A 25482-nucleotide genomic window follows, 5' to 3' on the forward strand; every position below is an offset into this window, starting at 1 on the left:
TCAATACTTTAAAAAGTTCCTGTGCAGCAGATTTGCCCAGTGCAATACGTCGTCTGATCTCTTGACTGCTACTTCCGCGAGTGTTGATAGTTGAATCAACGCAAGTAATAGTAATAAAATCATGAAAAAGAGAATATAAACTATTTTGTTTAGCATCTTTCATAAAGATCCTTTTTATGAAAAGACTAATTTGAAAACATATATTCTTATTTAAAAGTTCTGTATATTGGTATGTATGTTTGCTGCCTCTGTGTTACTATGAGTTTGGGTTTGGGAGTACCATTTTTTTCTCATTCTGAGGATGCCCCTTAGCAGCTCACAGCAGGACTTCCCACATTCTTCTATAGATGTTCTGATCACTTGTAATGTTACCAAAATTCCTCATTTTAAGTGCACTTTGTACAGTGGTTGACATATTAATGTTATACTCATTAGCTTCAGTAACTTCACTTCTCAGTTGTGAAAACGTTCAGTATTAAAAACTATCAACAGAAATGTTAAAAATAAAATCATAAGGACTATGCAGAAGAATCTAGAATTTCAATTAAAACAGGTGTGAAAGTCACCAGATTGTCATGTTTCAAGAAAGTGTCTATTTGTTCATTCCCCACTCATCTACAAGTTTGTTGTACTGTGGTGGCTTGTTTTTTGCTGTAATTATGGAAGCTATGCCATCAGTGTTTTAAATAACAGTAGGGACAGGTTTCAGTGGAGTTTCAGACTAAGAAAGACTAGCGAGAAGGAGAAGCAGACTGCTGCTAATTGTTTAGCCACTGAAAACCTTCTGAAGAGCAGTGGGGCATTGTTAGATATAGTACTGAAAGTTTATCCCCTCAGGTTGGAAGGCACCCAAAATACAGCCAGGAAAGAATTGCCTCCTAAATGCAGAGTTGACCATAAAAAACATGAATGGAATAAAGCTTTCAGGATCTTCATTTGCTGATGGGACACAAGTCAAAATGAGGAGAAACAGCTACAATCATCCATTAACAATCAGAACATGGAATGAAAAAAGTATGAGTCTGGAAAATTGAAAGTTGTCAAAAATGAAATGCAATGCATAAAATTCCATGACTTAGGTATTAGTAAGGGGAAATGGACTGCTATTGGCCATTTTAAAACTGACATTCATTTGGCTTACTATGGCTGTAACCACAAATACAAGAGGAATCGTGTAGCATTCATTGTCAAAAGAGCATTTCAAGATCGATCTTGATGTGCAATACTGTAAATGTAGGATGATATCCATACACCTACAAGGAAGACTGGTTAATATCATGATGATTCAGATTTAAGCTCTAATCACTAAAGCCAGTGATGATGAAATTGAAGAATTTAACCATCTTCTTCAGTCTGAAATTGATCAAACATGCAATCAAGATGCATTGATAATTACTGGTGATTGGAATGCAAAGGTTGGAAACAGAGGAAGAATCAGTTGTTGGAAAATATGACTTTGGTGATAGAAATTATGCTGGAGATTTTATGATAGAATTTTGCAAAACCAAAGACTTATTCATTGCAAATACCTTTTTAAAACAACATAAAAGGCAACTACAGGCATGGACTTCACCAGATGGAACACACAGAAATCTAAATAACTACATCTCTGGAAAGAGATGGGGGAAAAGCTAAATATCATCAGCTAAAAACAAGGCCAGTAGCATATTGTAGAATAGAACATCAATTACTCATATATAAATTCATGCTGAAGCTGAAGGAAATTAAAACAAGTCAACAAGAGTCAAATTATGGTCTTGAATATATCCCACTTGAATTTCGAGACCCAACGGAATGCTGAAGTCATCTAGCAATATCACTAATGTCACATGCAAGTAAAGTTTTGCTGAAGATAATTCAAACTGACTGCCAGACAGAGAACTGCCAGAAATTCAAACTAGATTCAGAAGAGGACATGAAACTGGGGATATCATTGTCAGCGTCGGATAGATCTTGCCTGAAAGAAGAGAATACCAGAAATACGTTTACTTGTGCTTTATTGACTATGCAAGGGTTTCAATTGTGTGGATATCGAAAAACTATGGGTAACATTGCAAAAAAATGAGTATTCCAGAGCACTTAATTGTGCTGATGAGGAACCTGTACACAGACCAACAGATCTCAAAAAAAGAGGAAGACCCCAAACAAGTTGGATTGACACAGTGGCAGGAGCAACGGGCTCAAACTTAACAATTGTGAGGGTGGTACAGGACCAACCAGTGTTACATTATGTTGTATAGAGGGTATATGAGTCAAATGGACTTGACACTTAACAACATTTGTCCATTTATTTATTCTCACTTGATACATAACATTTACAGCGTACTAGTGATAACAAGTGGCATATAGTCTTCTCAATAGAGACATTAGGACAATGCACCTGAGCGTTCTTCTATGGTAGAAAGGGCTGCCCTATGAGAATTTCCTCAGGTAGTCTACCCCATCCACTCTGTTGTTGTTTTTAGGTGTCATCAAGTGGGTTCCGACTCATTGAGACCCTGCATAGTTTTCTGAAGCTGTAAATCTTTACAGGAACAGGAAGCCTCATCTTTTTCCCCGAGGAGTAGCTGGTGAGTCTGAACTGTTGATCTTGTGGTTAGCAGTTCAGCTTATACCGCAACACAACCAGTACCCCCAAACCATCCACTTTACAACTTCAATTTTGTCCCTTTAGGATTCTTTTTGTTCCCCAAACTCAAAGAACATTGAAAAGAATACAATTTGTGTCCTTTGAGATTTCCAAAACTACTATTTTGATGTGTAATTCAAGCAGCACAGAATTCTTTAGGGAAGGGTTAGAGAAATGGAAACCCTGCCTTTAGAAACCAAGAACTAGATGGAAGATATGTTGAGAAACAATAGCTTCACATTCTTATATTTTTGTTTAACAAAGGTGTCTGATTCTGTAACAATGCTTTTTTATTTATCCTAAATATTATCTCTGCTTCTTTCTTCTAATGCTGCTATGAGATGGGAAAATTGAGGTTAAGTACAATTTAACGAGTTACCCAACATAACAAGTTGAGAAGGGAATTGGTACAGATCCCCTATTCCTAATTCTTGGTTAATCCACCTGTGAACGCAATAACATTTTGTTTCTAGCAGCCTGGTCTATATCTGAATTTAATTTTCTAGAACCAATTTCATGAATCATTTTGAAAGTCAAATTTAAAATACCAACTTAAACCAGTTGCAAAATATGAAACATACTAAATGATGGAAATAAAAACTTAGAATATTTTAAGACAGGTTTTATGGAAGTTACAACAACCACAGGGCAGTAAAATTGATGCATTGATGCTAACACACCAAACCAGTGTAGCAATTACAATTCCATTTAGTTATAGCACATAAATGCTGAAGTAGAAACTTACAACTCTAAACTAAATTTATGCACACTTGTACTGCTTTTGTTTTGTCATCTCTCACAAGAAAATATATTTAGACATGATAGGCATAGATTGTATTCCCTCAAGTAGATACATACTAAATATAAAATATTTGCTCCAGGAAATGATAATTTTATAAATTTTGTAATGGGTCAAAATGCATTCACTTGCTATTTTTAAATTCCCAATATTTTTTTGCATGTTAATGTACAATTTTTTAAACTTTTTATTGTGAATTGAGTGAAGGTTTATAGACAAAATCATTACCTTTGCATTCAATGCATGACTGTTTTTTCGTCTCAGTGATTACACTCCCTTCCCTGAAACAACAGCTATCCCACCACCTCCTGGGGTTCCCCATTTACATCTTATATTTCACAAATGAACAAAGCAAAATTCCCAATATTTTGCATTTGTCTTTCTTAGTACACAGACTTTATTGTCTAACCATAATGATTGGTGACAGATATCAAAAACTCAAAATATATATGAGGGCCAGACCAGCTTTGTAAAGTGTCAACTTGGTGTTAAATATTAGCATTTGATAGGGACTACGGTGAGCCAGGGAGTCATGGTGTGGCACTGTGGGTTACTGCGTTAGACTGCAGTGTCGGTTTGAACTATAAGGTTGGCAATTCAAGCTCACCAGCCGCTCCTCGGAAACCCTATGTAGGGTCACTATGATTCAGAATTGACTGGAAGGCATTTACCAACAACAACAATGGTCAACTAGAAGGATTATATGCCCCAATAAAAAAACAATAATAAAAAGACAAGCAACTACTTTGGTCCATCTCCTGTCATGTTGGAATGTGGATTCTGTGCTGCTATATCTTCTAACTTTTCAAGAATAGTCCAAGATTTTGGCTTTTGTAGGAATTACTAATTCAGCATATGAAAATCACTGTGTGAGTCATCTAAAGCATGTTTCTGGACCACAAATGACACATGGGCTTCTAAAAAGAGACATTATTCTATAAGAATGATCATAACGCTGTTGTGTGCCAAATGCATCAGTACAGAATTGAATACTAAGTCTTTTTTCCCCATGAAGTGTCTGGTGGGTCAAATCACCAATTGCTTAATTGGCAGTTGAGCACTTAACAATTTGCCACCAGGGCTTCTTCAGAACGATCAGCTTGTTGTTAGATGTGATGGAGTAATTTCTGACTCACCCTATGCACAACGGAAAGAAACATTGCCTACTCCTGCACTCAAACTGTTGCTAAGTTTGAGTCTGTTGCTACTGCCACAGTGTCAGTCCATCCCGCTGAGGTCTTCTTCTTTTTCACTGACCCTCCATTTTTTCCAAACATGATGTTCTTCTTCGGGGCCTAGTCCCTTCTAATATGTCCAAAGTATTAGAAATGAAATCTCACCATCCTCGCTTCCAAGAACTATTCTGGTTGTATTTCTTCCAAGACAGATTTATTTGTTCTTATAGCAATCCAGGAGTCCTGGTGTGGCACTGTGGGTGAATGTGTTGGACTGCAAAGTCTGTTTGAACCATGAGATTGGTGGTTCAAGCTCATCAGCTGCTCCTCAGAAACCCCATACTGGGTCACTATGGGTTGGAGGTGACTGGACAGCACTTAACAACACCATGACAGTCCATGGTAATTTCAATATTCTTCACCAGCACCATAAATCAAATGTATTGATATGGACTTCCTTATTCATTGTTCAATTTTCACATGCATATGGTGGTGGTGGTGTGCCATGGAGTTGGTTCTGACACATAGTTACCCTGCATAGGGTTTCCAAGGCTGTAAATCTTTACGGGAGCAGAAAGCCTCACATTTCTCCTGTGGAACCACTGGTAGTATTGAATTGCATACATATGAGGTGATCGAAAATACATGGCTTTGGTCAGGCACACCTGAATCCTCAAACTAACATCTTTGCTCTTAAAAACTTGAAAGAGATTTTAAGTTTTTGCAATATGTCCTTTGATTTCTTGACTGCTGCTTCCATGAGTTTTGATTGTGGGTTCAAGTAAAAAGAAGTCTTTGTCAACTTTAACCTTTTCTCCATTTGCTATTGTTTTTAAGTGCCACTGATTCTGTTCTGACTCCTAGTGACCCTGTGCAGGATTTCTGAAGAGCAGCTCTTGGGTTTGAACTGCAGACTTTGTTGCACAAAGTCAAGTGCTGATCCTACAGAGACACCCTAGGAGCTCTTCTCCATATATCATGATGCTATTTATCAGTCACTTGTGGGGATTTTCGTTTTCTTTACATTGAGGTACAATCCATTCATCAGTAAGTATTTTAAGTCCTCCTCCCTCTCAGCAAGCAAGGATGTACTATCTGTATATTGCAGGTTGTTAATAAGCCTTCTTCCAATCCTGATGCCACGTTATTCTTCATATAACCCAGCATCTCAGATCATTTGCTCAGTATACAAATTGAGTAAGTATGGAGAAAGGATGCAACCCTACCACACAACCTTCTTGATTTTAAACCACTCAGTATCCCCTTGTTCTGTTTTAATTACAACTTCATGGTCTAGGTACAGCTTCCTCTAGAGTACAACTAATTGTTCTGGAATACACATGATTTGCAATGTTTTCCACAGTTTTTTATGATCTACACAGTCTCAAATGCTTTTGCATAGTCAGTAAAGTACAAGTAAATATCTCTCCATACTCTCTACTTTCAACCAAGATCTATCTGATGTCAGCAATGATATGCCTAGTTCCACATCTTCTACTGAATTCAGGTGGAATGTCTAGAAGTTCCCTGCTGATGTACTGTCACAGCGGTTCTTTCTTGCTTTCTTTCTTTTTTATTATCTTCAGAAAACTTTTACTTACATGTGATATTAATAAAATAGTTTGATGATTTCATATTCCTTTCTTTGGGATGGGTACAAATATGGCCATGTAGCAATCTTACAAATTTCCTACCATAGATGAGTGAGTTCCTTCAGTGCTGCATCAGTTTTTGAAAACAAACAAATTTCTATATGTATTCTGTCAAGTCCTGGAGCCTTGTTTTTCACCAATGCCTTCTTCAGTGCTGCTTGTACTTTTTCCTTCAATACCTTTGGTTCGTGATCATATGCTACCTCTTGAAATGACTGCCAACCATTCTTTTTGCTACAGTGACTGTGTATCCCTTCCTTATTTGTTTGATGATTCTAGCATCATTCAATATTTTGCCCATAGTATCACTCAACAATGCAACCAGAGGCTGAATTTGTTCTTCCATTCTTTCAGCTTGAGAAATTTTCAGCATGTTCTTCCCTTTTGGTTTCCTAACTCCAGGTCTTTGTACATTTAATTGCATTTGACTTTGTTTTCTTGAGTTCTTCTTTGAAATTTTGGTTCAGCTCTTTTACTTCATTTCTTCCAGTAACTTTAGCTTGTCTACATTCAAGAGCAAGTTAGAGTCTCTTTTGACAACCATTTTTGTCTTTTCTTTTTAATGACCTTTAATGTTCTAGATGTAATCCTACAGCTCTTCTAGTCTTCAGTCATTATTGTCTAGGCTACAGTCAAATCTGTATAGGCTAGACATATTTTGGTTCAGTATGATGGTACTGAAGGAAGAAAGATGTATAACTTGCACTGAAAACATTAACGAAAAACAAGGCCTCCGACAGAATACAAATTGAAACCTTTCAACAAATTGACTCAGCACTGGAAGTGCTCAATCATCTATGCTAAGAAATATGAGAGATAGCTACCTGCCAAACCAATTGGAAGAGATCCAAATTTGTTCCCATTACAGAGAGGTGATCCAACAGAATGCTAAAATAATCAAACAATATCATTAATATCACATCAAATAAAATTTGCTGAAGATAATTTTTTTTTAAATGGTTGCAACAGTACATTGACAGGGTACTGCTAGAAATCCAAGCTGGATTCAAAGGAGGACCTGGAACTAGGGATATCATTGGTGACTTCAGGTGGATTTGGGCTGAAAGCAGAGATTATCAGAAAGATGTTTACTTGTGCTTTATTGACTATGCAAAGGCTTTCAACTGTGTGGACCATGACAAATTATGGATAATATTGCAAATAGTCGGTATCCCAGAACACTAAATTGTGTCCATGAAGAACCTATACATAGGCCAAGAGGCAGTTATTAAAACAGAGCAGGAGATACTGAATGGTTTAAAATCAGAACAAGTGTGTGGAAGGTTTTTTGTTTTGTTCTGTCTTTTTCTTCACCATATTCTTTCAGCATCTGTGTGCTAAGCAAATAATCTAAGAAGATGGATTATATGAAAAAGAATGTGGCATCCAGATTGGAGGTAGACTTAACAAGAATCTGTGATATGCAAAAAAAAAAAAAAAAAAAGTATCTACGATATACAGATGAAAACAATCTTGCTTGCCAGAAGTGTTGTTGTTGTTGTTATGTGTCATGGAGTCAGTTCCAACTCATAGTGACCCTGTATAGGGTTTCTGAGGCTGTAAATCTTTATGGGAGCAGAAAGCCTCATCTTTCTCCTGCCGAACAGCTGGTAGTTTCAAACTGCTGACCTTGCGATTCACAGCCCGATTCGTAACCACTATGCTACCAGAGCTCCTTGCCAGAAGTGTAGAGGACTTACAATATTTACTTATGATGGTCAAAACTATGGTGTTCAATACGGACTGCAGCTTACTGTAAAAACAAAAACAAAAACAAAAAAAAACAAAAACCGTAATATTCTAAAAATTGGACCAATAGACAACATCATGATAAATGGAGAAATGATTGAAGTTACCAAAGACTTCATTTTGCTTGGACCTGCAATCAACAAAGAAGCAGCAGTCAAGAAATCAAATGACATATTGCATTAGGCAAATCTGCTGTACAAGACCTCTTTAAAGTGTTCAAGAGTGAAGATATCAGTTTTAGGATTAAGTTGTACCTGACCAAAGCCACAGAATTTCCAATCACGTCACATGCATGTAAAAGTTAGACAATGAATAAGGAAGACCAGAGAAGAATCAATGCATTGGATTTATGGTGTTGGAGAAAAATATTAAAGTATCATGGACTGCTGTCATCATCATCATTAAGTGCCATTGAGTCAGTTCCGACCCATAGGACCCTGTATAGGGTTTCCAAGGAGTGACTGATGAGCTTGAACTGCTGAACTTGCTGTTGAAACTGACCTTGCAGTCCAGCACATTAACCCCCAGTAACACCAGGACTCCATCATGGACACTAGAGAACAAATAAATCTATGCTAAAAGAAGAACAGACAGAACACTCCTGAGAAGTCAGGATGGTGAGAGTTCCTCTCTCATACTTTGGACATGTTATCAAGAGGGACCAGTCCCTAGAAAAGGACATCATGCTTGGTAAAGTGGAGGGTCAACAAAAAAGAGGAAAACCCCAACAAGATGGATTGACACAGTGCCGGCAGTACTGGGCTCAAACATAGTAACCATGGTGAGGATGGCACAGGATTGGACATTGCTTCATTCTGTTGTTTATAAGGATCTCTTTGAGTCAGACCCAACTTGACAGCAACTAACAACAACAATTGTTGTTGTTGTTGTTAAGTGCCATCGAGTCGGGTCCGACCCATAGCGACCCTGTACAGGGTTTCCGAGGGTGTAAATCTTTACGGGAGTAGAAAGCCTCGTCTTTCTCCCGCGGAGCGGCTGGTAGTTTCGAACCGCTAACCTTAAGCCTAGGATATTGATATTCATGTGTTCCATCTCATTGTTGACAACTTCCACATTCCCTAGATTCATACTTTGTACATTCCATGTTCTGATCATTAATTGATACTTACAACTGTTTCTTCTCAGTCCTGGTGTGGCACTGTGGGTTAATGAGCCAGACTGCAAAGCCGTTTGAACTGCAAGGTCGGCAGTTCAAGCTTACTAGCTGCTCTTCAGAAACCCTATACAGTGTCGCTATGGGTTGAAACCAACTCGATAGCACTTCACAATGACAACAACATAGCATAGCGCTTATGAATCATGCTGTGGACCTTAAGGTCAGCATTTCGAAGCTACCAGCTGTTCCATAGGAGAAAGATGAGGTTTTCTGCTCCCCTAAAGATTTACAGCCTTGGAAATCCTGTACAGGGTCGCTATGAGTCCGAACAGACTCCATGGAATATAACCACCACCACCACCACCATACTTTGAGGAAGGAGCTCTGGTAGCGTAGTGGTTATCAATTGGGCTGTTAACCTCACAGTGAGCAGTCTGAAACTACCAGCTGTTCCACGGGAGAAAAATAAGACTTTCTCTTCCGTAAAGATTTACAGCCTCGGAAACTCTGTGCAAGGTCACTATGAGTTGGAACAGACTCCACAGCACATAACAACAACATACTTTGAGGAGGCAGCTTTTCTCCAGTCAGATTGTGAGTGCCTTCCAACCTGAGGGGCTCATCTTCTGGCACTATATCACAGAATGATCTACAGTTTTCCTTAGGTTGTTCAGTGCTTAACCACTCAGAAGTGGTCCATATCTCCTTTTTCTTAGTTTGTCTTAGGCTGGAAGCTCCGCTGAAACCACTCCACCTTGGATGATCCTCCTGGTATTTGAAATACCAGTGGCATAGCGTCCAGTATCACAACAGCACACAAGCCAAACACACACACACATCCCACACAGTATGACCAACTGACAGATGATCATTGGTGGAAAGATCATGGTGTGCCATAATAAAGGCCTCATTATAGCTCAAGTTCGCTCTCCTTTATTCTTTCAGTGTCTGGCTAACAGACACCTCTGAGTTTTTCATTCTGTGCATAAGAAAGTCACAGAATATCCTCATTATATCTCTGTGGATGAAAAGACTTGTCAGATGAAAAGAGCTTTTCATTCAAGGAGTTGTCATTTGCATATATATGTATATATATGTATTTTTTAATCTGTAGTCTTCAGTGGTTGTTATTCATCTCTGTAGTGTAATACTTTGGTTATGGAAAGCGTCTTTTACTTCTGATTCTTTAAACTTAAAGGAAAGATCATGGGTTAGTTATTTTTCTATATGAGCTCTTGAGAAAGTAAAGTACACTTTTCTGTTGTTGTTGTTCTAGATTCTATACCCAATTCCTAGGGCATTACCTAGCCAAGAGAAGACTGAATGATATTAATTTATTAATGAAAGTTTCCTGTTTTATTCATTCATTGATTCATTATTCATTCAATCAATGAACTTTTTTCTTAGCATAAACAGCATGTCACACATGTTACCAAATAGTATTTAAAATTTATGAATCATTAACTGGTACTTAGAAACTATTCTGTGGGGAAACTGAAATCTTCATTGGTTATATGTTTAATGAGACATAACCTGTATTTTAAATGTTCCATCAGTATTTCTAGGACATCTGAGAGCTTATTGACTTTTTTCATGGTTCTTTCTCCTTCCCTAAAACATGGTATAAGATCAGATCATAATATACATTCTTAGGTCAATGTCTGAGGGCACTATGAATCAATTAGAAGACAAGCCATATATACCAAATATCCTTGGGGAAGATGGGGCAGGAGGGGACCACATATTAAGTAAAAACTTGCAGAGTAATTCTCTTGAATTATTTTGAACCTTATTCTTGTTTTTAAGGATTGAAATTTTAATGCTTAAAATGGAAGTACTAAATTCACTGTAAAATAAATAAGAATAAAAAAATAAATAAAATAGTGAAGTCCTGAGTATGGTGCTGTAGGATATGCACTGGACAGCTAACCAAAAGGCTTACAGTTCAGACAGACCAGCCACTGCTTGGAAACTGTATCTCTGTAAGTTGGGACAGACTTGATGGCACTTAAAAGCAACAAGAAAACAAATTTAATATAATTAGATCTCAAATATAAATTAGTAACAGCTGTCAGGATTAATGTGAAGCACCAACTTTAAAGTTCAAATGCATGCCTTCTAGTAAAATGTAAGTAGTCTATATTCTTATTTTTTATGTTAAGACTTTTAGCAGTATGCCAAATGCTTCATCATATTAATCAATCAAGTAATCATATAATTATTTCAGAAACATATTCTGCCTTAAAAGCAGGGTTAGGTCTTCTAAATTAACAGGAATTCCAAGTTTCTAATTTAGCCTGGGCTACCAAAATAGAAAATAGCCTCATGAGAGATACAATATAGCCTGTTTTTTAAAATGATTGTGTTTACTGTGAACCACAAAGTCCGCAGTTTCAACTCACCAGCTTCTCCTCAGAAACCCTATGCAGGGTCACTATGAGTCAGAATCAACTCAATGACACCTAATAACAAATAACAAATGTTTAATATGTACAGTCTATTGAACTCTACATGTGTGCTCTAACTTGGTGAGCAATTAGAAGACTAGAATAGCTGTAGTTAACATAAAAATTTGATGTCTAAGCAATAAAGTATGTTTTTTTTTTGTCTTCAAGGACTTGCGTTTCTTTTTTGAGTTTCATCTTTCTCATATTGGGTATTGTAGCATAGTGGCTAGGAGTTGGGCTGCTAACCTCAAGCTCAGCAGTTTGAAACTACCAGCTGTTCCATGGGAGAAATGAGACTTTCTGCTCCTGTAAAAATTTAAGCCTCTGAAATCCTATATAGGGTCACTATGAGTCAGAACTGACCCCATGGCATGCAACTCCACCCCCATGCATCATTAACAGGTAGAGTAATAGGCAAAATAATGATCCCAACCCCCAAGGATATCTGTATCCTAATCCTAAAAACATTTGAATATCTTGGGTTGCATGGAAAAGAGAAATTAAGGTATAGATGGAACTAAGGCTGCTAATCAATTGACCTTAAAATGGACTCTCCTGGATTATCAGAATCTGTTAAATGTAATAACAAGGGTCCTTACAAGTGAAAGAGAGAGTCCAAAGAGCACATCAGAGAGATAGCAGCATATGAAGAACTAGACTTGATTTTACTGGTTCTGAAGATGGGGGAAAGGGGCTCTAGGGAATGTGGGAAGCTCTAGAAGTTCTAACAGGAAGAGGAATGGTTTCTGCCCTAAAGCATCCAGAGAGGAAAGCAGTTAGTCAACCAGTTTATTTGGGTGAGATCCATTTCAGACACCTGACCCACAAAACTAAAAGACAATGAATTTGCAGTGGTTTGTTATAGCAGTAATAGAGAAAAATACACTGAAGAACCTTAATTTCTTTTTCTTTTTCTAGTAGTCTCTGTTATGGAAATTACATTAACACATAAACTCAGAATTTCAGACTTTCCTAAGGCATTCTCTTGTTTGTTTATTCATGTGTTCATTATTCTATTCAGGAGGTAATTGGTAGCAGCCAGGTCAACATTTCAAGAAGTAGCCAGGAAATGAAAGAAAAGGAACAAGAAGCTTCCAAAACACATGACACTGAAGTGCTTGGAACAGAAAAGGTAACTATTTAGAAAGATAATACTTTTCCAACAGTTCCTAAAATTTTGTGGCTATTCTGACTTTGTTGAAATCAATTGCTTTCATTGCCTTTTATGTATTAAGGGTTTCTAAGTATCTTGCTCCACTTTAGAGTTAGCATTCCTTAAAATGTAAAACTAGTACCCTAAAAATAAAATCAAACTTTAGGTATAAATTCAAATTCGTGCTATTATATCATGAGCCCATCCATTAAAATAAATGCTACAGGCTTAGTTACCACCTCTCAACATGCTCAGAGGTCTTCAGTGAAAATCACAGTGAAATGAAGAAAATTGTTTTTAGTATTGAAATAAATTACTTAAAAACAATTATTTTGTTTAAAATTTCTTTTAACACAGATCTCTCATCTAGAAAAGCACACCCAGGAAGTAAACCAAGTTGCTTCTCATTTCCATCAATATGTTCAAGAAACAGGTAAAAGTCTTTTGTTGTTGTTCTTCAGTTTGGTTAGATTATTTGACCCCAATAAAACTTTCTCCTACTGAATCTAAAGCACACCCTTCCCCACTAAGAAACAAACTCTCCTATAGTGTTTGTTGCCTCAAAGACTCAAACTACAACTTGATGTTTATCAAGCTTCCTGAGAACGGAACTGATACCTAGATTGTATTACTTTTAATAATAAATATTAGCACTATAAAATTCAGTGTTCCAGCCTATAGATCTGAGATTAGACTAAGAACAAATGTGTGCAGGTGACCTAGGGAAAGTCCATATGATTGGGAATTGACTCAATAAGCAGTGGGTTTGGTTTGGGTTATTTGCATAACAATAGTAACAAGGAACACCAAACCCATTGACTCATAGTGACCTTAACTAGGGTTTTTAAGAATATTCCTGAAGAGTAGCTGGTGGATGTGAATTACAGGTATAGGCCACCTTGGATGTAAAACATCATGAGAAGTCATGCTGTCCCCTGAAGAGCTAGAAGGGAAGAGTTAAACCAACTATAATCAAAATGTTACTTAACTGTATCTGTACTTTTGTTTTACTGCTTAAGAAAGTAAGTCTCTGTTCTGTTCTTTTGTTCTTTTCTTGTTGTGCAACTTTTTTAATTAATTTTTTTGTTGAACACTAAGTAAACCTGAACAACAAGTAAAGCATGCTTCTAAAAAGTTCAGGAAATATATACAATTAAACAAAGAATTGTTTGATCACTTATGGCTTTCCTGCCAATAACATTTCCCTAAATTTCCTATCGTCTTCCTATATCTTCTTCATCATATTGCTTGCATAATGAAATAGTCATAGATAGACGTTTTCACATTAATTTTTTCACTTAACATATATTTTGAAAAGTATCCCATGTCATTATGTTTTCTTATCAAATAGTTTTTATTATTTGCATAACATTGTTGGTACTCTTTTCTATGTGTAGTCATTGATACACCTGAGGATGAAGAGATACCAAAGGTCTCCACTAAGCTTTTAAAGGAGCAATTTGAAAAGTCTGCAGAGGAAAAGGTTCTTTGTTCTGACAGAGAGACAATAATCCCAGCCAAGCAGATTAAGGTAAGGTAATTTCTCTATATAGAATCATATTAAGTGTAAAACTACAATTGAAAGCACAGTGTTTACAAATTAGTGACTATCTAAGGTGGTTTTTCAATTAAAAAATAAAATGTCCTAAATCAATACTTACTGTTTTCTGTAAATAGAACATTGGTCTTCATGAGAAAAAAGGTAGAAAGAGTTAAATTTTTTCACACTGGAGTAATGAGGGAAGACAAAAAAATGATACATGCTCTAAAGCTGGTGGTGGTTATAGGCAATGGAGTCTGTTCCAAATCATAATGACCTTGTAAAGGGTTTCTGAGATTGTAAATCTTTATGGGAACAGAAAGTCTTATCCTTCCTTCATGGAGAGGCTAGAAGATTCAAACTTCTGACCTTGTGGTTTGCAGCTCAGTTTGTAATCCACTACACTGCCAGAGCTCCAAGGTAACATTAGATAAAATAATAAATACCTTTAGAAGTAAATTAGATAAAGTAAACTTAAATGTCAAATACTTATTTTGCTCTGTTTTAAATTCCAAGAAAAAAAAAAAAAAAAAAAAACCCTCAAAAATACTTTAAGACCTTTACTGTTTCCCTCAAGATTACTCTGCATAGCACATTAAGTAAAGGGGGGAAATCAAGATTATGTATAAATGTTAAAATACTTAGTAGTTGATGTGTTGTGCAAAAGGATTGTAGCAAAGATAGCAACCAACATTGAATATTGTTCCTAAGTATGTCTGCAAATGAAGTATATCCGTTGCTATTCCCAATGAAGTGTCATAAGAGGGTCCTGATATATGTTAAAGTAAAAGAAAGCCTGTCTCTACACTCACCTTCATAAGATTTGATTTATCTCCCCTAAAGATTGAAAATGAATATGAAGAGACTTTAAAGCCATCTTCAGTTGTTGGTACCTCTTCAACTTCTTGTTCTTCAACCAGCCAGAAAAAGGAAATGGCAACTACAAGATACAGTAATCACAGTGTTACTGCCTCGACTTTGGCACAAGCTAATGTCAGTTCTTCTGAACAAACAGATGAATTTCCTCCTCCCCCACTTGATGTACTTCAAACTCCACTAGATGTGACAGCATTTTCCCAGTCCCCTGAATTTCCTACTCCTGCTAGAAGACCACCAGTCCCCAAAGAATTATATTGCAAGCAAAGAAATTTGTATGAATTAAACCGTTTATATAAACACATCCATCCAGAGTTAAGAAAAAACTTAGAAAAAGATTATATCAATGAGGTTTCCGAAATTGTTTCTAGTCAAGTGAATACAGGAAGCTCAGTTTCAGCAGATGTGCAACAAGCCCGATCTGTTTTTGAAAATACGAATGACCAGTCTCAGAAAGTACTAAATGCTGAAAGAGAACACATGGAGTGGGATGAAATTCTGAAAGGGGAGGTTCAGTCTATAAGATGGGTCTTTGAAAATCAGCCATTAGATTCTATTAATAATGGCTCTCCAGATGAAGATGGCTTCCCTAAGGACATTGCTGATCAAGAAATCATAGCCGGTGGTGATGTGAAGTATACCACATGGATGTTTGAAACCCAACCCATAGATACACTAGGGGTTCGTTTTTCTGGCACAGAAGAAAATGCTGAGAAAATTCCTGAGCTAGCTAGAGGAGACGTACGCACAGTTCGATGGATGTTTGAAACAAAGCCTTTAGATGCACTGAATAAAATGCATCAAAGTCAAGAAGAATCTGAAGTAAGTACCATTAAGGACATCACTGGGGGTGATGTCAAGACTGTGAGATACATGTTTGAGACTCAACATCTAGATCAGCTTGGACAACTCCGTTCAGTGGATGAGGCACACTTACTGCAACTCAGGTCTGAGCTCAAAGAAATGAAAGGAAATGTGAAGAGAAGTATAAAATGTTTCGAAACTCAGCCTTTATATGTCATTAGAGATGGTTTAGGTCAAATGCTAGAAATTAAAACTGTTCACAGAGAAGATATTGAAAAGGGCAATGTGATAACAGCACGTTGGATGTTTGAAACACAGCCCTTGGACACAATTAATAAAGATATCACAGAAATTAAGGTTGTCCGAGGAATATCCATGGAAGAAAATGTCAAAGGTGGGGTAAGTAGGGCAAAGTGGTTATTTGAAACCCAACCTTTGGAGAAAATCAAAGAAGAGACAGAAGAAGTATTTACTGAAAAGGAAATTATAATAGGCACGGATGTGTCCAGAAAGTGTTGGATGTTTGAAACCCAGCCATTAGACATTCTCAGAGAAGTACCTGATACAGATCCGCTCCCACCTGAGGAGATAATAGGTGGCGATGTACAAGCTACTAAACATCTATTTGAAACACTTCCATTAGAGGCTTTAAAAGATAGTCCTAATGTTGGAAAGCTTCAAAAAATTACTGCCGCTGAAGAAGAAAAGGGGGATGTTAGGCACCAGAAATGGATTTTTGAAACCCAACCCCTAGAAGAAATTAGAGAAGACAAGAAAGAGTACACAAGAACAGTGAAGCTTGAAGAAGTTGACAGAGGCGATGTAAGGAATTATACACAGATTTTTGAATCAGAAAATTTAATTAAACTTGATACATCACATAAAATAGAGGTGGAAGGAATCACAAGAGGAGCTGTAGAGTTAAGTAAATCTCTCTTTGAAACCATGCCACTGTATGCTATTCAAGATCACCTGGGAAAATATCATCAAGTAAAAACTGTCCAGCAAGAAGAAATCCTAAGAGGTGATGTGAGAAGTTGTAGGTGGCTCTTTGAAACAAGGCCCATTGACCAGTTTGATGAAAGCATTCATAAGTTTCAGATTATTCGAGGAATATCTGCTCAAGAAATACAGACTGGAAATGTAAAATCTGCTAAATGGTTGTTTGAAACCCAACCCCTTGACTCAATCAAATATTTTAGTAATGTGGAAGAAATGGAAAATAAAACTGAAGAAGCTAAAGATATTGTTAAAGGGGATGTCAAAACCTGCAGATGGCTTTTTGAAACACAGCCAATGGAGTCTCTTTATGAAAAAGTTTCATTAGCGACTGATAGTGAAGAAATTCACAAGGGAGATGTCAAAACCTGTACTTGGCTTTTTGAAACTCAGCCACTTGATACTATAAAAGATGATTCTGAAGCAACAGTCAAATTGCAAACTGTAAAACAGGAGGAGATCCAAGGTGGAGATGTTCGTACAGCGTGTATTCTTTTTGAGACAGAAAATTTGGACAGTATACAAGGAGAAGGAGAGAAGGAAGTCAAGTCTGTGGAACTGGATATCCAAGCTGGTGATGTTTCCAGTATGCGGTATAAATTCGAAAATCAGTCCTTAGATTCCATAAGTTCCAGTTCAGAGGAAGTTTTGAAAAAGATCAAAACCCTGAAAACTGAAGATATTCAAAGAGGCAATGTTTTAAACTGTAGATGGCTTTTTGAAAACCAACCAATTGATATGATAAAAGAAAGCCAAGAAGAAGGTGAATCATTTAAGACTGTGATAGACATACAAGGTGGCAATGTTAAAAAGGGGTGCTTTATTTTTGAGACATTTTCTCTAGATAAGATTAAAGAAGAATGTGACCATACCAGCCTTGAGGAAACAAGTGCTGAAGAAGTAATAAAGGGTAATGTGAAAAGCTACAGAATGCTGTTTGAAACTCAGCCACTCTATGCAATCCAAGACCGTGAAGGGTACTATCATGAAGTGACAACAGTTAAAAAGGAAGAGGTAATTCATGGAGATGTACGAGGAACCAGATGGCTTTTTGAAACAAAACCATTAGACTCAATTAATGAATCTGATACTGTATATATTATTAAATCTGTCACACAAGAAGACATTCAGAAAGGAGATGTTAATTCTGTCCGATACAGATTTGAAACACAGCCACTGGATAAGATTTCTGAAGAATCACATGATATTGTGCCTACCATTGACTATATTCAAGGTGGGAATGTAAAGACCAATAAACTTTTATTTGAGTCTGAAAATGTGGATAAAAATACTTTTATAAGAACAGTAAGTGTCAATGAAATACAGAAGGGGAATGTTAAAACATCTACTTGGCTATTTGAAACCCACACTTTAGATGAACTGAGAGGAGAAGGGTCTGAATATGAAAATATCAAGACAGTCACCCAGGAAGAGGTACTGAAAGGTGATGTCAAACAGGCAGTATGGCTTTTTGAAAATCAACCTTTAGATTCTATTAAGGAAATAAATGAAAGCATCACAAAAATAATTAAGGAAGAAATCCCTTCTTCTGATGTCAAGACAACTACATGGCTCTTTGAAACAACACCACTCCATGAGTTTAATGAAAATAGGGTAGAAAAGGTGGACATAATTGGAAAGAACATTAAAGAAACCTTAAACGAGCTCTACTCTCAAAAAGTTATTGAAGCTCCTGGAATCATCATTGAAGCCGATGAAGTTGGGGATATCCGAATGGCAAAATACAAGCTCATGAATCAAGCAGCTCCTGAGATACAGAAAGAAGAAATTATCAAGGGTGATCTCAGAAATATAATGGCAAATCTACTTTCTAGAAGAGACTGTACAAAAAGGGAGATTTGGGTTAGCGAAGAAGAGAAGGGCAATGTTAATTTAACTAAAACTCAATTATTGAACAGATCAACAGAATTTCATGCTGAGAAAGAAGAGGTAGTGAAAGGAGATGTACAACAAGCAATAAAAAACCTGTTTGCTGAAGAAAGATCTGTCAAGAAAGGCATTGTGATTCAGGAAGATGAAAGAGGAGATATTAACATGACAATCTATTGTCTTTTTCATGAAAATGAAGGTGACACATGTGAACATGAAGAAGTGATAGGTGGTGATGTAAAACGTACCATTCATAATTTGTTGTCTTCTACAACAAACAATATAATATCTGAAAGGGCTAAAATTGATGCCTCTGAAAGAGGAAATGTTCGGTTATTTACAACATGCATAGAGACTGGAGCTTTGGACTATCTCAAACAACTCCAAACTAGGGCAAATGAAACACTAACAGCTAGAAAGCAAGAGGAAGAAATCACCAGTGGTGATGCTGAGGGCACAAAACTACTACTAAAGAGAAAGCAGTCTCAGATTGAACGTACTGTTAATGAAACTGACATCATCCCAGAAGACGTGCGTAATACAGTTAAGTGTTTTATGACAGAGCCTCAAAGTGTACCTTGTAAGACATCCAAAGAAGAAATTATAAAAGGTGATTTGAAATCAACCTTAAATTCCCCCAGTCAGGTCATAAATCAGAAAACAGTGGCTAAGACAGAAGAAATTGTAAAAGGTGACATGCTGGCCACACTCAAGTCACTTGAAGAATCAAGCCACCAGTGGACAGAAGCCAGACAGCCTAATCCCATTCCTGATGATATTGAGCAGGCTATTAACAGCCTTGAAAAAGCTGCAATCACAAGGACTGAAATCCTGAAAAAAGAGCTTATGCGAGATGACCTTGAGACGTCATTAAGGTCTCTGAAAGAAGCACAAAGGCCTTTCAAAGAAGTCAATAAAGGAGGTGTAATCAAAGAAGATGTGCAAGCTGTAATGGTGGGAGTCTCGGAAGAGCAGAAATCAGACACGCGCCAGGTGCATATCCACAGGGACAAAAAGAGTGTACTTCAGCCAAGACCAGGACCACTGGAGTCAGCAGTCAGGTGGCAAGGTGACAGAGACACAGTCAAACAAACTACTGGAAAATGTTGTTATGATAGTTTAATAGAAGAAAGGACTGAGATTAATCTTCCCAAAGCCCCCAAAGGTCCTGTAAAGATTGTCGTAGACCGTGAACAGAACAATGATGCTCTTGAGAAAAGTCTTAGAAGGCTATCTAATTCACAGCACAAAGCTATTGAAAATGTTTTGGAATTGAGGAATAGAACAGGTGTCTGGACTGATGCTGCAAAAGAACAGCATCAGAAAGATTTACATATGAGCCAACAATTGACTTCAACTGTTTCTGTTAAGGAGAACCTAAACACTAAGGAATCAGCAACAGTGGGAGGACTGAAGAAGGAAGATGTCTTAAATTCCACCCAGTCTACCGATACAGCAGTTGGAGAACATCAGACACAAACCTGTAAGTTGAGAAATGACCACCAGAAGGCTGAGGTTTCCTATATAAAGAGCCCTAAAATGAACAAAAATGTGAAAATATCAACAGAAACAGCCAGCTCCAAGCCCAATTCTACCCAGCGTCCAGTCAGCACGTCAGTTAGGGAAACTTGTGAAGCTGCGGAAGACTTTCAGAAGCAAAGGTTGTTAAAGCAAGAAATGCAATATTCTTATAAGGATATAAAGAAAAATAACACAAACCTTCAAACAGTGTGGCAGCCTTTGCCTGCAGATCAAGACATATCAAATGTTAAAAATTCTGAAAAAATAAACAATAAATTTAAAGCAAACGACAAAAAGCAAAAGACTGATGTCCACCTGAAAAGCCAGGACTTTCTAATAAAGACACATACTTCAACAGACTTAAAAATGGCCATGGAAAAGTCCTTTAATCCAATCAACTTTAACCCTGAGAATAATGTGAAAGAAAGTGAGAGCCCCCTGCCACCTCCATCCCCACCTCCTCCTCCACCTTCCAATGCATCATCTGAAATAGAATTTCCACTTCCTCCTCCACCTCCTTTAATGTTACCTGACAAAAGCATGTTTCCTTCTTTACTGACCACAGAGAAGATAAAAGCTGAATTTGAAAGCTTCCCAAGCCTCCCTCTTCCACCACCACCAGTAGATGAGAAATCTGAGGAAGAATGCTTATCAACATTTCTACCCTCTCCACCGCCCCCAACTGTATCTCAAAAATGTCTTTCTTCTTCTATTCAGGAAAAACACAGTGGTACATTCAGTCAGCAGTATTCCCAAGAAGAAGCCTCAAGTTCTGAGCAAACTCACTCTCAGACCAAAACCATGACAGGAAAATCTGGCAGACTTTTGCCACCTCCAACATTACCCAAACCAAAATTTTTCAAGCAGAAGCTGATGGAAGACAAAATGAATCATCATTCCCAAAAAGAGGAATCAGTCAACTCCCTGTCAAATATAAAATGTAACATTACTCCCCCAGAGAATCAAAAGAGAGTAATGATACCTACTGGCACTGAGCACACAGAGACAAACCAGAACATATTTAGTAAAAGTCTCAATGAAAGAAAACATTCATCTGTCAAGTCTACAACATCTTTCTCACAAACAGTTCCAGAAAATTCACCACCCAAGGAAAAACAGGTAGCACCTCTTCTGAAATCTCATTCATTTCCAGTGGGCTCAGGACAACAAAATCCAAAACCTTATATGAGAAAATTTAAGACCCCTTTAATGATTGCTGAAGAAAAATACAGACAGCAAAGAGAAGAGCTTGAAAAACAGAAACACGAGAGTTCTTGTTACAAAACAGTCAAAAGCGAAAGCCAAAATCAAAACATACTAGAGTTGGAAAAGGAAGTGCTATTACAAAAAACAAATGAGGAGTTTCCTTTACCTGAGAAGGGTTCAGAGACCATGGTGGTTCCATGTAATTCCGATTCTCCAAGTAATGCTCCAATAACAGTAGTTAGCACAGATAGCCCAGTCTCTACAACACCAACTGTGTCAATTGCTACCGAGAGGCTTCAACATGTTTTAGCAGCTTCAGAAGATAAAGATAACATTAAAAAAGAAGTTTTAGAGAACTCAAGGGACACTATACCATCTAAATTAGCTTGTGAATTAAAAGAGAGTCACCAAGAATATAGTACACAACAGAAGTATCTGGAGCAACTGCACTTGCCCCCAAACAAGCCAGTTCCCCCAACTTTCAAAGTTAAATCTATCAAACTTCCAACTTTAGATTCCAAATTAAATCAAGCAGACTACAGCTATGGAAGCCATGAAAAACAACACGAAGTTAATGTTCAAACTGTTACTAAACAACAGTATCACGAAAGTGAGAAAACTGAAGCAAGCACTGAATGTAGTAGTGAGCAAACTGTGACTGAAAAATATTGTCAATTACCTAAGAAGGCAAAAAGAGTGACAATAAAAGTGCCCTCAGAGCCCCCGGGGAAGACCCAAGAAAGTAAGCTCAATGAGAAGCAAAGAAAATGGATAGAATCCGAGCGTTGGAAACTTTCAGGAAATGAAGAAAAAAATCAGGGGCCACCAGTGATTGGTCCAAAAGAAGAAAGACCAATAGTGGAGAGAACACAGAAACACTTGAAGAATAAATCAGAACCAAACGTAGTCAAGCAAAAGGTTATTGATGCACATCATGATTCACAGACTCAGGATTTTCAGCAAACACAAATACAGGCTTCTGAAAGGAACATTAAACATAAAAAATTGTCCCAGCCAAATAATAGTCTGCAAGAAGAAAAATGTCTCAGAGTCAAGGGCATGCAACAGAAGCAAGTCTTCTCTAATACTAAAGATTCAAAGCAAGAGATTACACAGAACAAATCTTTATTTTCCTCTGTGAAAGAATCTCAGCAGGATGATGGAAAATGTACTGTAAATATATTGGAATTCTTGAGAAAACGTGAAGAACTACAGGAGATTTTGTCGAGAGTGAAACAGTTTGAAGCAGAGCCAAATAAAAATGGTCTTAAAACATTTCAGACACTACTAAATATTATTCCAGTATGGCTGATAAGTGAAGAAAGAAGATGCTATGGTGTTCGCATTGCCATGGAGAATAATTTAGAAAAAATTAAAGAAGAAATAATGCATATTAAAACTCAAGCAGAGGATATGCTTGTGTCCTGTGAGAATATAATTCAAACAGCCATGATCTCCTCTAAAGCAGGAAATCTGAGAAACAAACCTACTAGTATTAATGAAACATCTAAAATGTCTAAAGTCAGTGTCAGCCACAAGAAAAACACTGAGGAGAAAGAAAATAAAATCATGGAAGAAAAAACAGCGCACCATCAAAACACAACTCATCATGAAGCAAAAATTGTTCACAGTCATGTGAACACCCATAAGGAAACTAAACTAGATGACAGCAAATTGTCTCCTTCCTGTTTAAAAACACGACCACAGTCGCCTACTTTTATAACAATTGAGTCTATCGCACGACGGTCACAAACTCCAACAACGGATGAGTTTTCACAGTCTCCTAAAAAGGAACAGTCTGCTGAACTACCACCACCAAGAGGGCCCGTATCACAAGCATCTAGAACCCGCAGAGCAAGCACATCCCCATCTCCACCCAGAAGTCGCTCTGAACAACTTGTCAAGCTCAAGGACACCACTGCAAAGTTATCCAGAGGAAGCATCCCAAGTCCATCAGGAACCCCGGTTCCAATGATAGAGAAGCGGTCTGAGATCATCACGTCTCCTGCAACTCTGCGTCGTCAGATTAAGATAGAAACTCGTGGTAGGGACTCCCCAGCTACAATCACGATACCCGTAAGTGTCAATCACGGTGCTCATGGTTCATTCAGAGAATCTATGGAAGCAAAAGAGGAAGTTAAGAAAGTCGAGAAAAGAACAACTTACAGTCACAAAGATGGAACCGACTCCATTCTACACATGGTACCAGATACAGAATGTTTTGATGCAGTAGAAATCATCCGCAAGGTCGAAGTGCCTCGGCTGTCAGGGCACACGCAGAGGTACGAAGCAGCCAACCGAACTGTTCAAATGGCTGAAAATTTCGTAAATGCCCATGAAAATGATATAAACAAATGGTTCAGAGAATTTGAGAATGACCCAGTTTTTGAAGCAATGACAAATAGAAAAGTTTATGCAAATGGAGAAGCAAACCATAGTGTAAAGCAAGAAAGTCGTACATTTTGTAATGAGGAATTTGGATTAACATCTCTAGAAAACTCAAGTTTCAGGGGGTTTTCTTGCAGAAATCCCAGAGAACTGCAAGGAAAAAATCCTTTTAAACAGCCGAGGATATGCTCCGAAACAATGTCTCTAAGTGAGCATTTCTCAGACATGGATGCATTTGAAAGTACAATTGGGCCTAAGACCGCAGCCTCTTCATCACTTAGCTCAGAAACCAGCAAATCTGGCTTTGACTTTAAGCATGCCCCACCAACCTATGAAGATGTCATCGCTGGGCATATTTTAGATGTTTCTGATTCACCTAAAGGACTCAAGAGGAATTTTCAAAATACATGGCAGGAGAGTGAAAGAGTTTTTAAAAGCCTAGGATATGCAACTTCAGATGCTTCTGCAGCTGAGATGAGAAGCACCTTTCAAGAGGAATCTGCATTTATAAGTGGTAAATAAGCTTGCAAAGTGTGAACGAAGATTAACCCATTTAAAGGCATATGTTCTATAGCTAACAAAGTTAACAGAGCATGTGGGAAAAATTAAACAGTTACAAACTAACTAATACTAACAGTTTGCTGTTATGTTCATCTCCTTTTTATCTTTATACTGTGTTTTTTGTTGTTGGTGGTGGTTTTTTTTGTTGTTGTGTTTGTTTGTTTTTTTGCTTTCACTTGTCTCTCTATAATGGATTTAGTATACATGGTTCACCTGTACTGTATGAGAATAGCAAATACTGTTATATAGATCATTGGCATCTGTGTTGGTCAAGGTAAACAAGGCTTTGCATAAAGCATCAGACATAATAACAACTGTCATTGTGTCAGGACTAATAATTATACAGCTATATATTCATTGAACAGTGCACAATCATGACATATTACTAATATTTCATATTAAAAATTACTATTTCACCCAATTGGTTTATATGGTATTTGGTAACATCCCCTGAGATACTATTGACATATATTTAATGCCCAGCTTAATTGATATTTTCTTTTGAATTCAATAAAGCCAGATAAAACTTGTCAAAGAAGAAAAATCTCATATTCTGTTAGGAATGAAAGACAAGGAGTTTCAAAGCTATGGTGAAACCCATTTAAACTTGTTCAGTACAGATTAGAAAGTAAGCACAAATAAACCCAACTTTAAACTTTTAGTTATTGTATAATTAGCCCCTGCTAGGAGGAAGTGAGTTATTACCTAGGTGAGTAGCACCCATGGTTCATGACTGCAGTCATGAGCACACTGGGAATAATTGTTTACATCTTGATACATTCTTCTCATGAACAAATGATTTATATTCCAAACTTTTGCTTCCAGGGAATATATGTTGATCCCACCATTCTTAGATCTGACAGAAGTACCTCTAATTTGAAACTTTTCTTTTTACATTTCCCCCTTTTGATCAAGCCTCCGCTAGAAGGCACTGACCACCCAAAATGGAATAACCTTTCTTCTGCAAGAACTTTGT

General features: G+C 37.3%; 1 protein-coding gene across 1 annotated transcript in view; it reads left to right on the forward strand.

Annotated features, from left to right (window-relative positions):
* Window positions 1-25482, forward strand: part of XIRP2 (xin actin-binding repeat containing 2) — a 494188-nt gene that overhangs the window by 458268 nt on the left and 10438 nt on the right. Inside the window, exons 5-8 of the mRNA XM_006867007.1 lie at window positions 12590-12700; window positions 13079-13154; window positions 14119-14252; window positions 15105-24459. Coding sequence (XP_006867069.1) covers window positions 12590-12700; window positions 13079-13154; window positions 14119-14252; window positions 15105-24459 — 9676 coding nt within the window. The remainder of the gene's footprint in view (window positions 1-12589; window positions 12701-13078; window positions 13155-14118; window positions 14253-15104; window positions 24460-25482) is intronic.

This window comes from Chrysochloris asiatica, unplaced genomic scaffold, assembly GCF_000296735.1.
Source record: "Chrysochloris asiatica unplaced genomic scaffold, ChrAsi1.0 scaffold00099, whole genome shotgun sequence".
NCBI lineage: Eukaryota > Metazoa > Chordata > Mammalia > Afrosoricida > Chrysochloridae > Chrysochloris > Chrysochloris asiatica.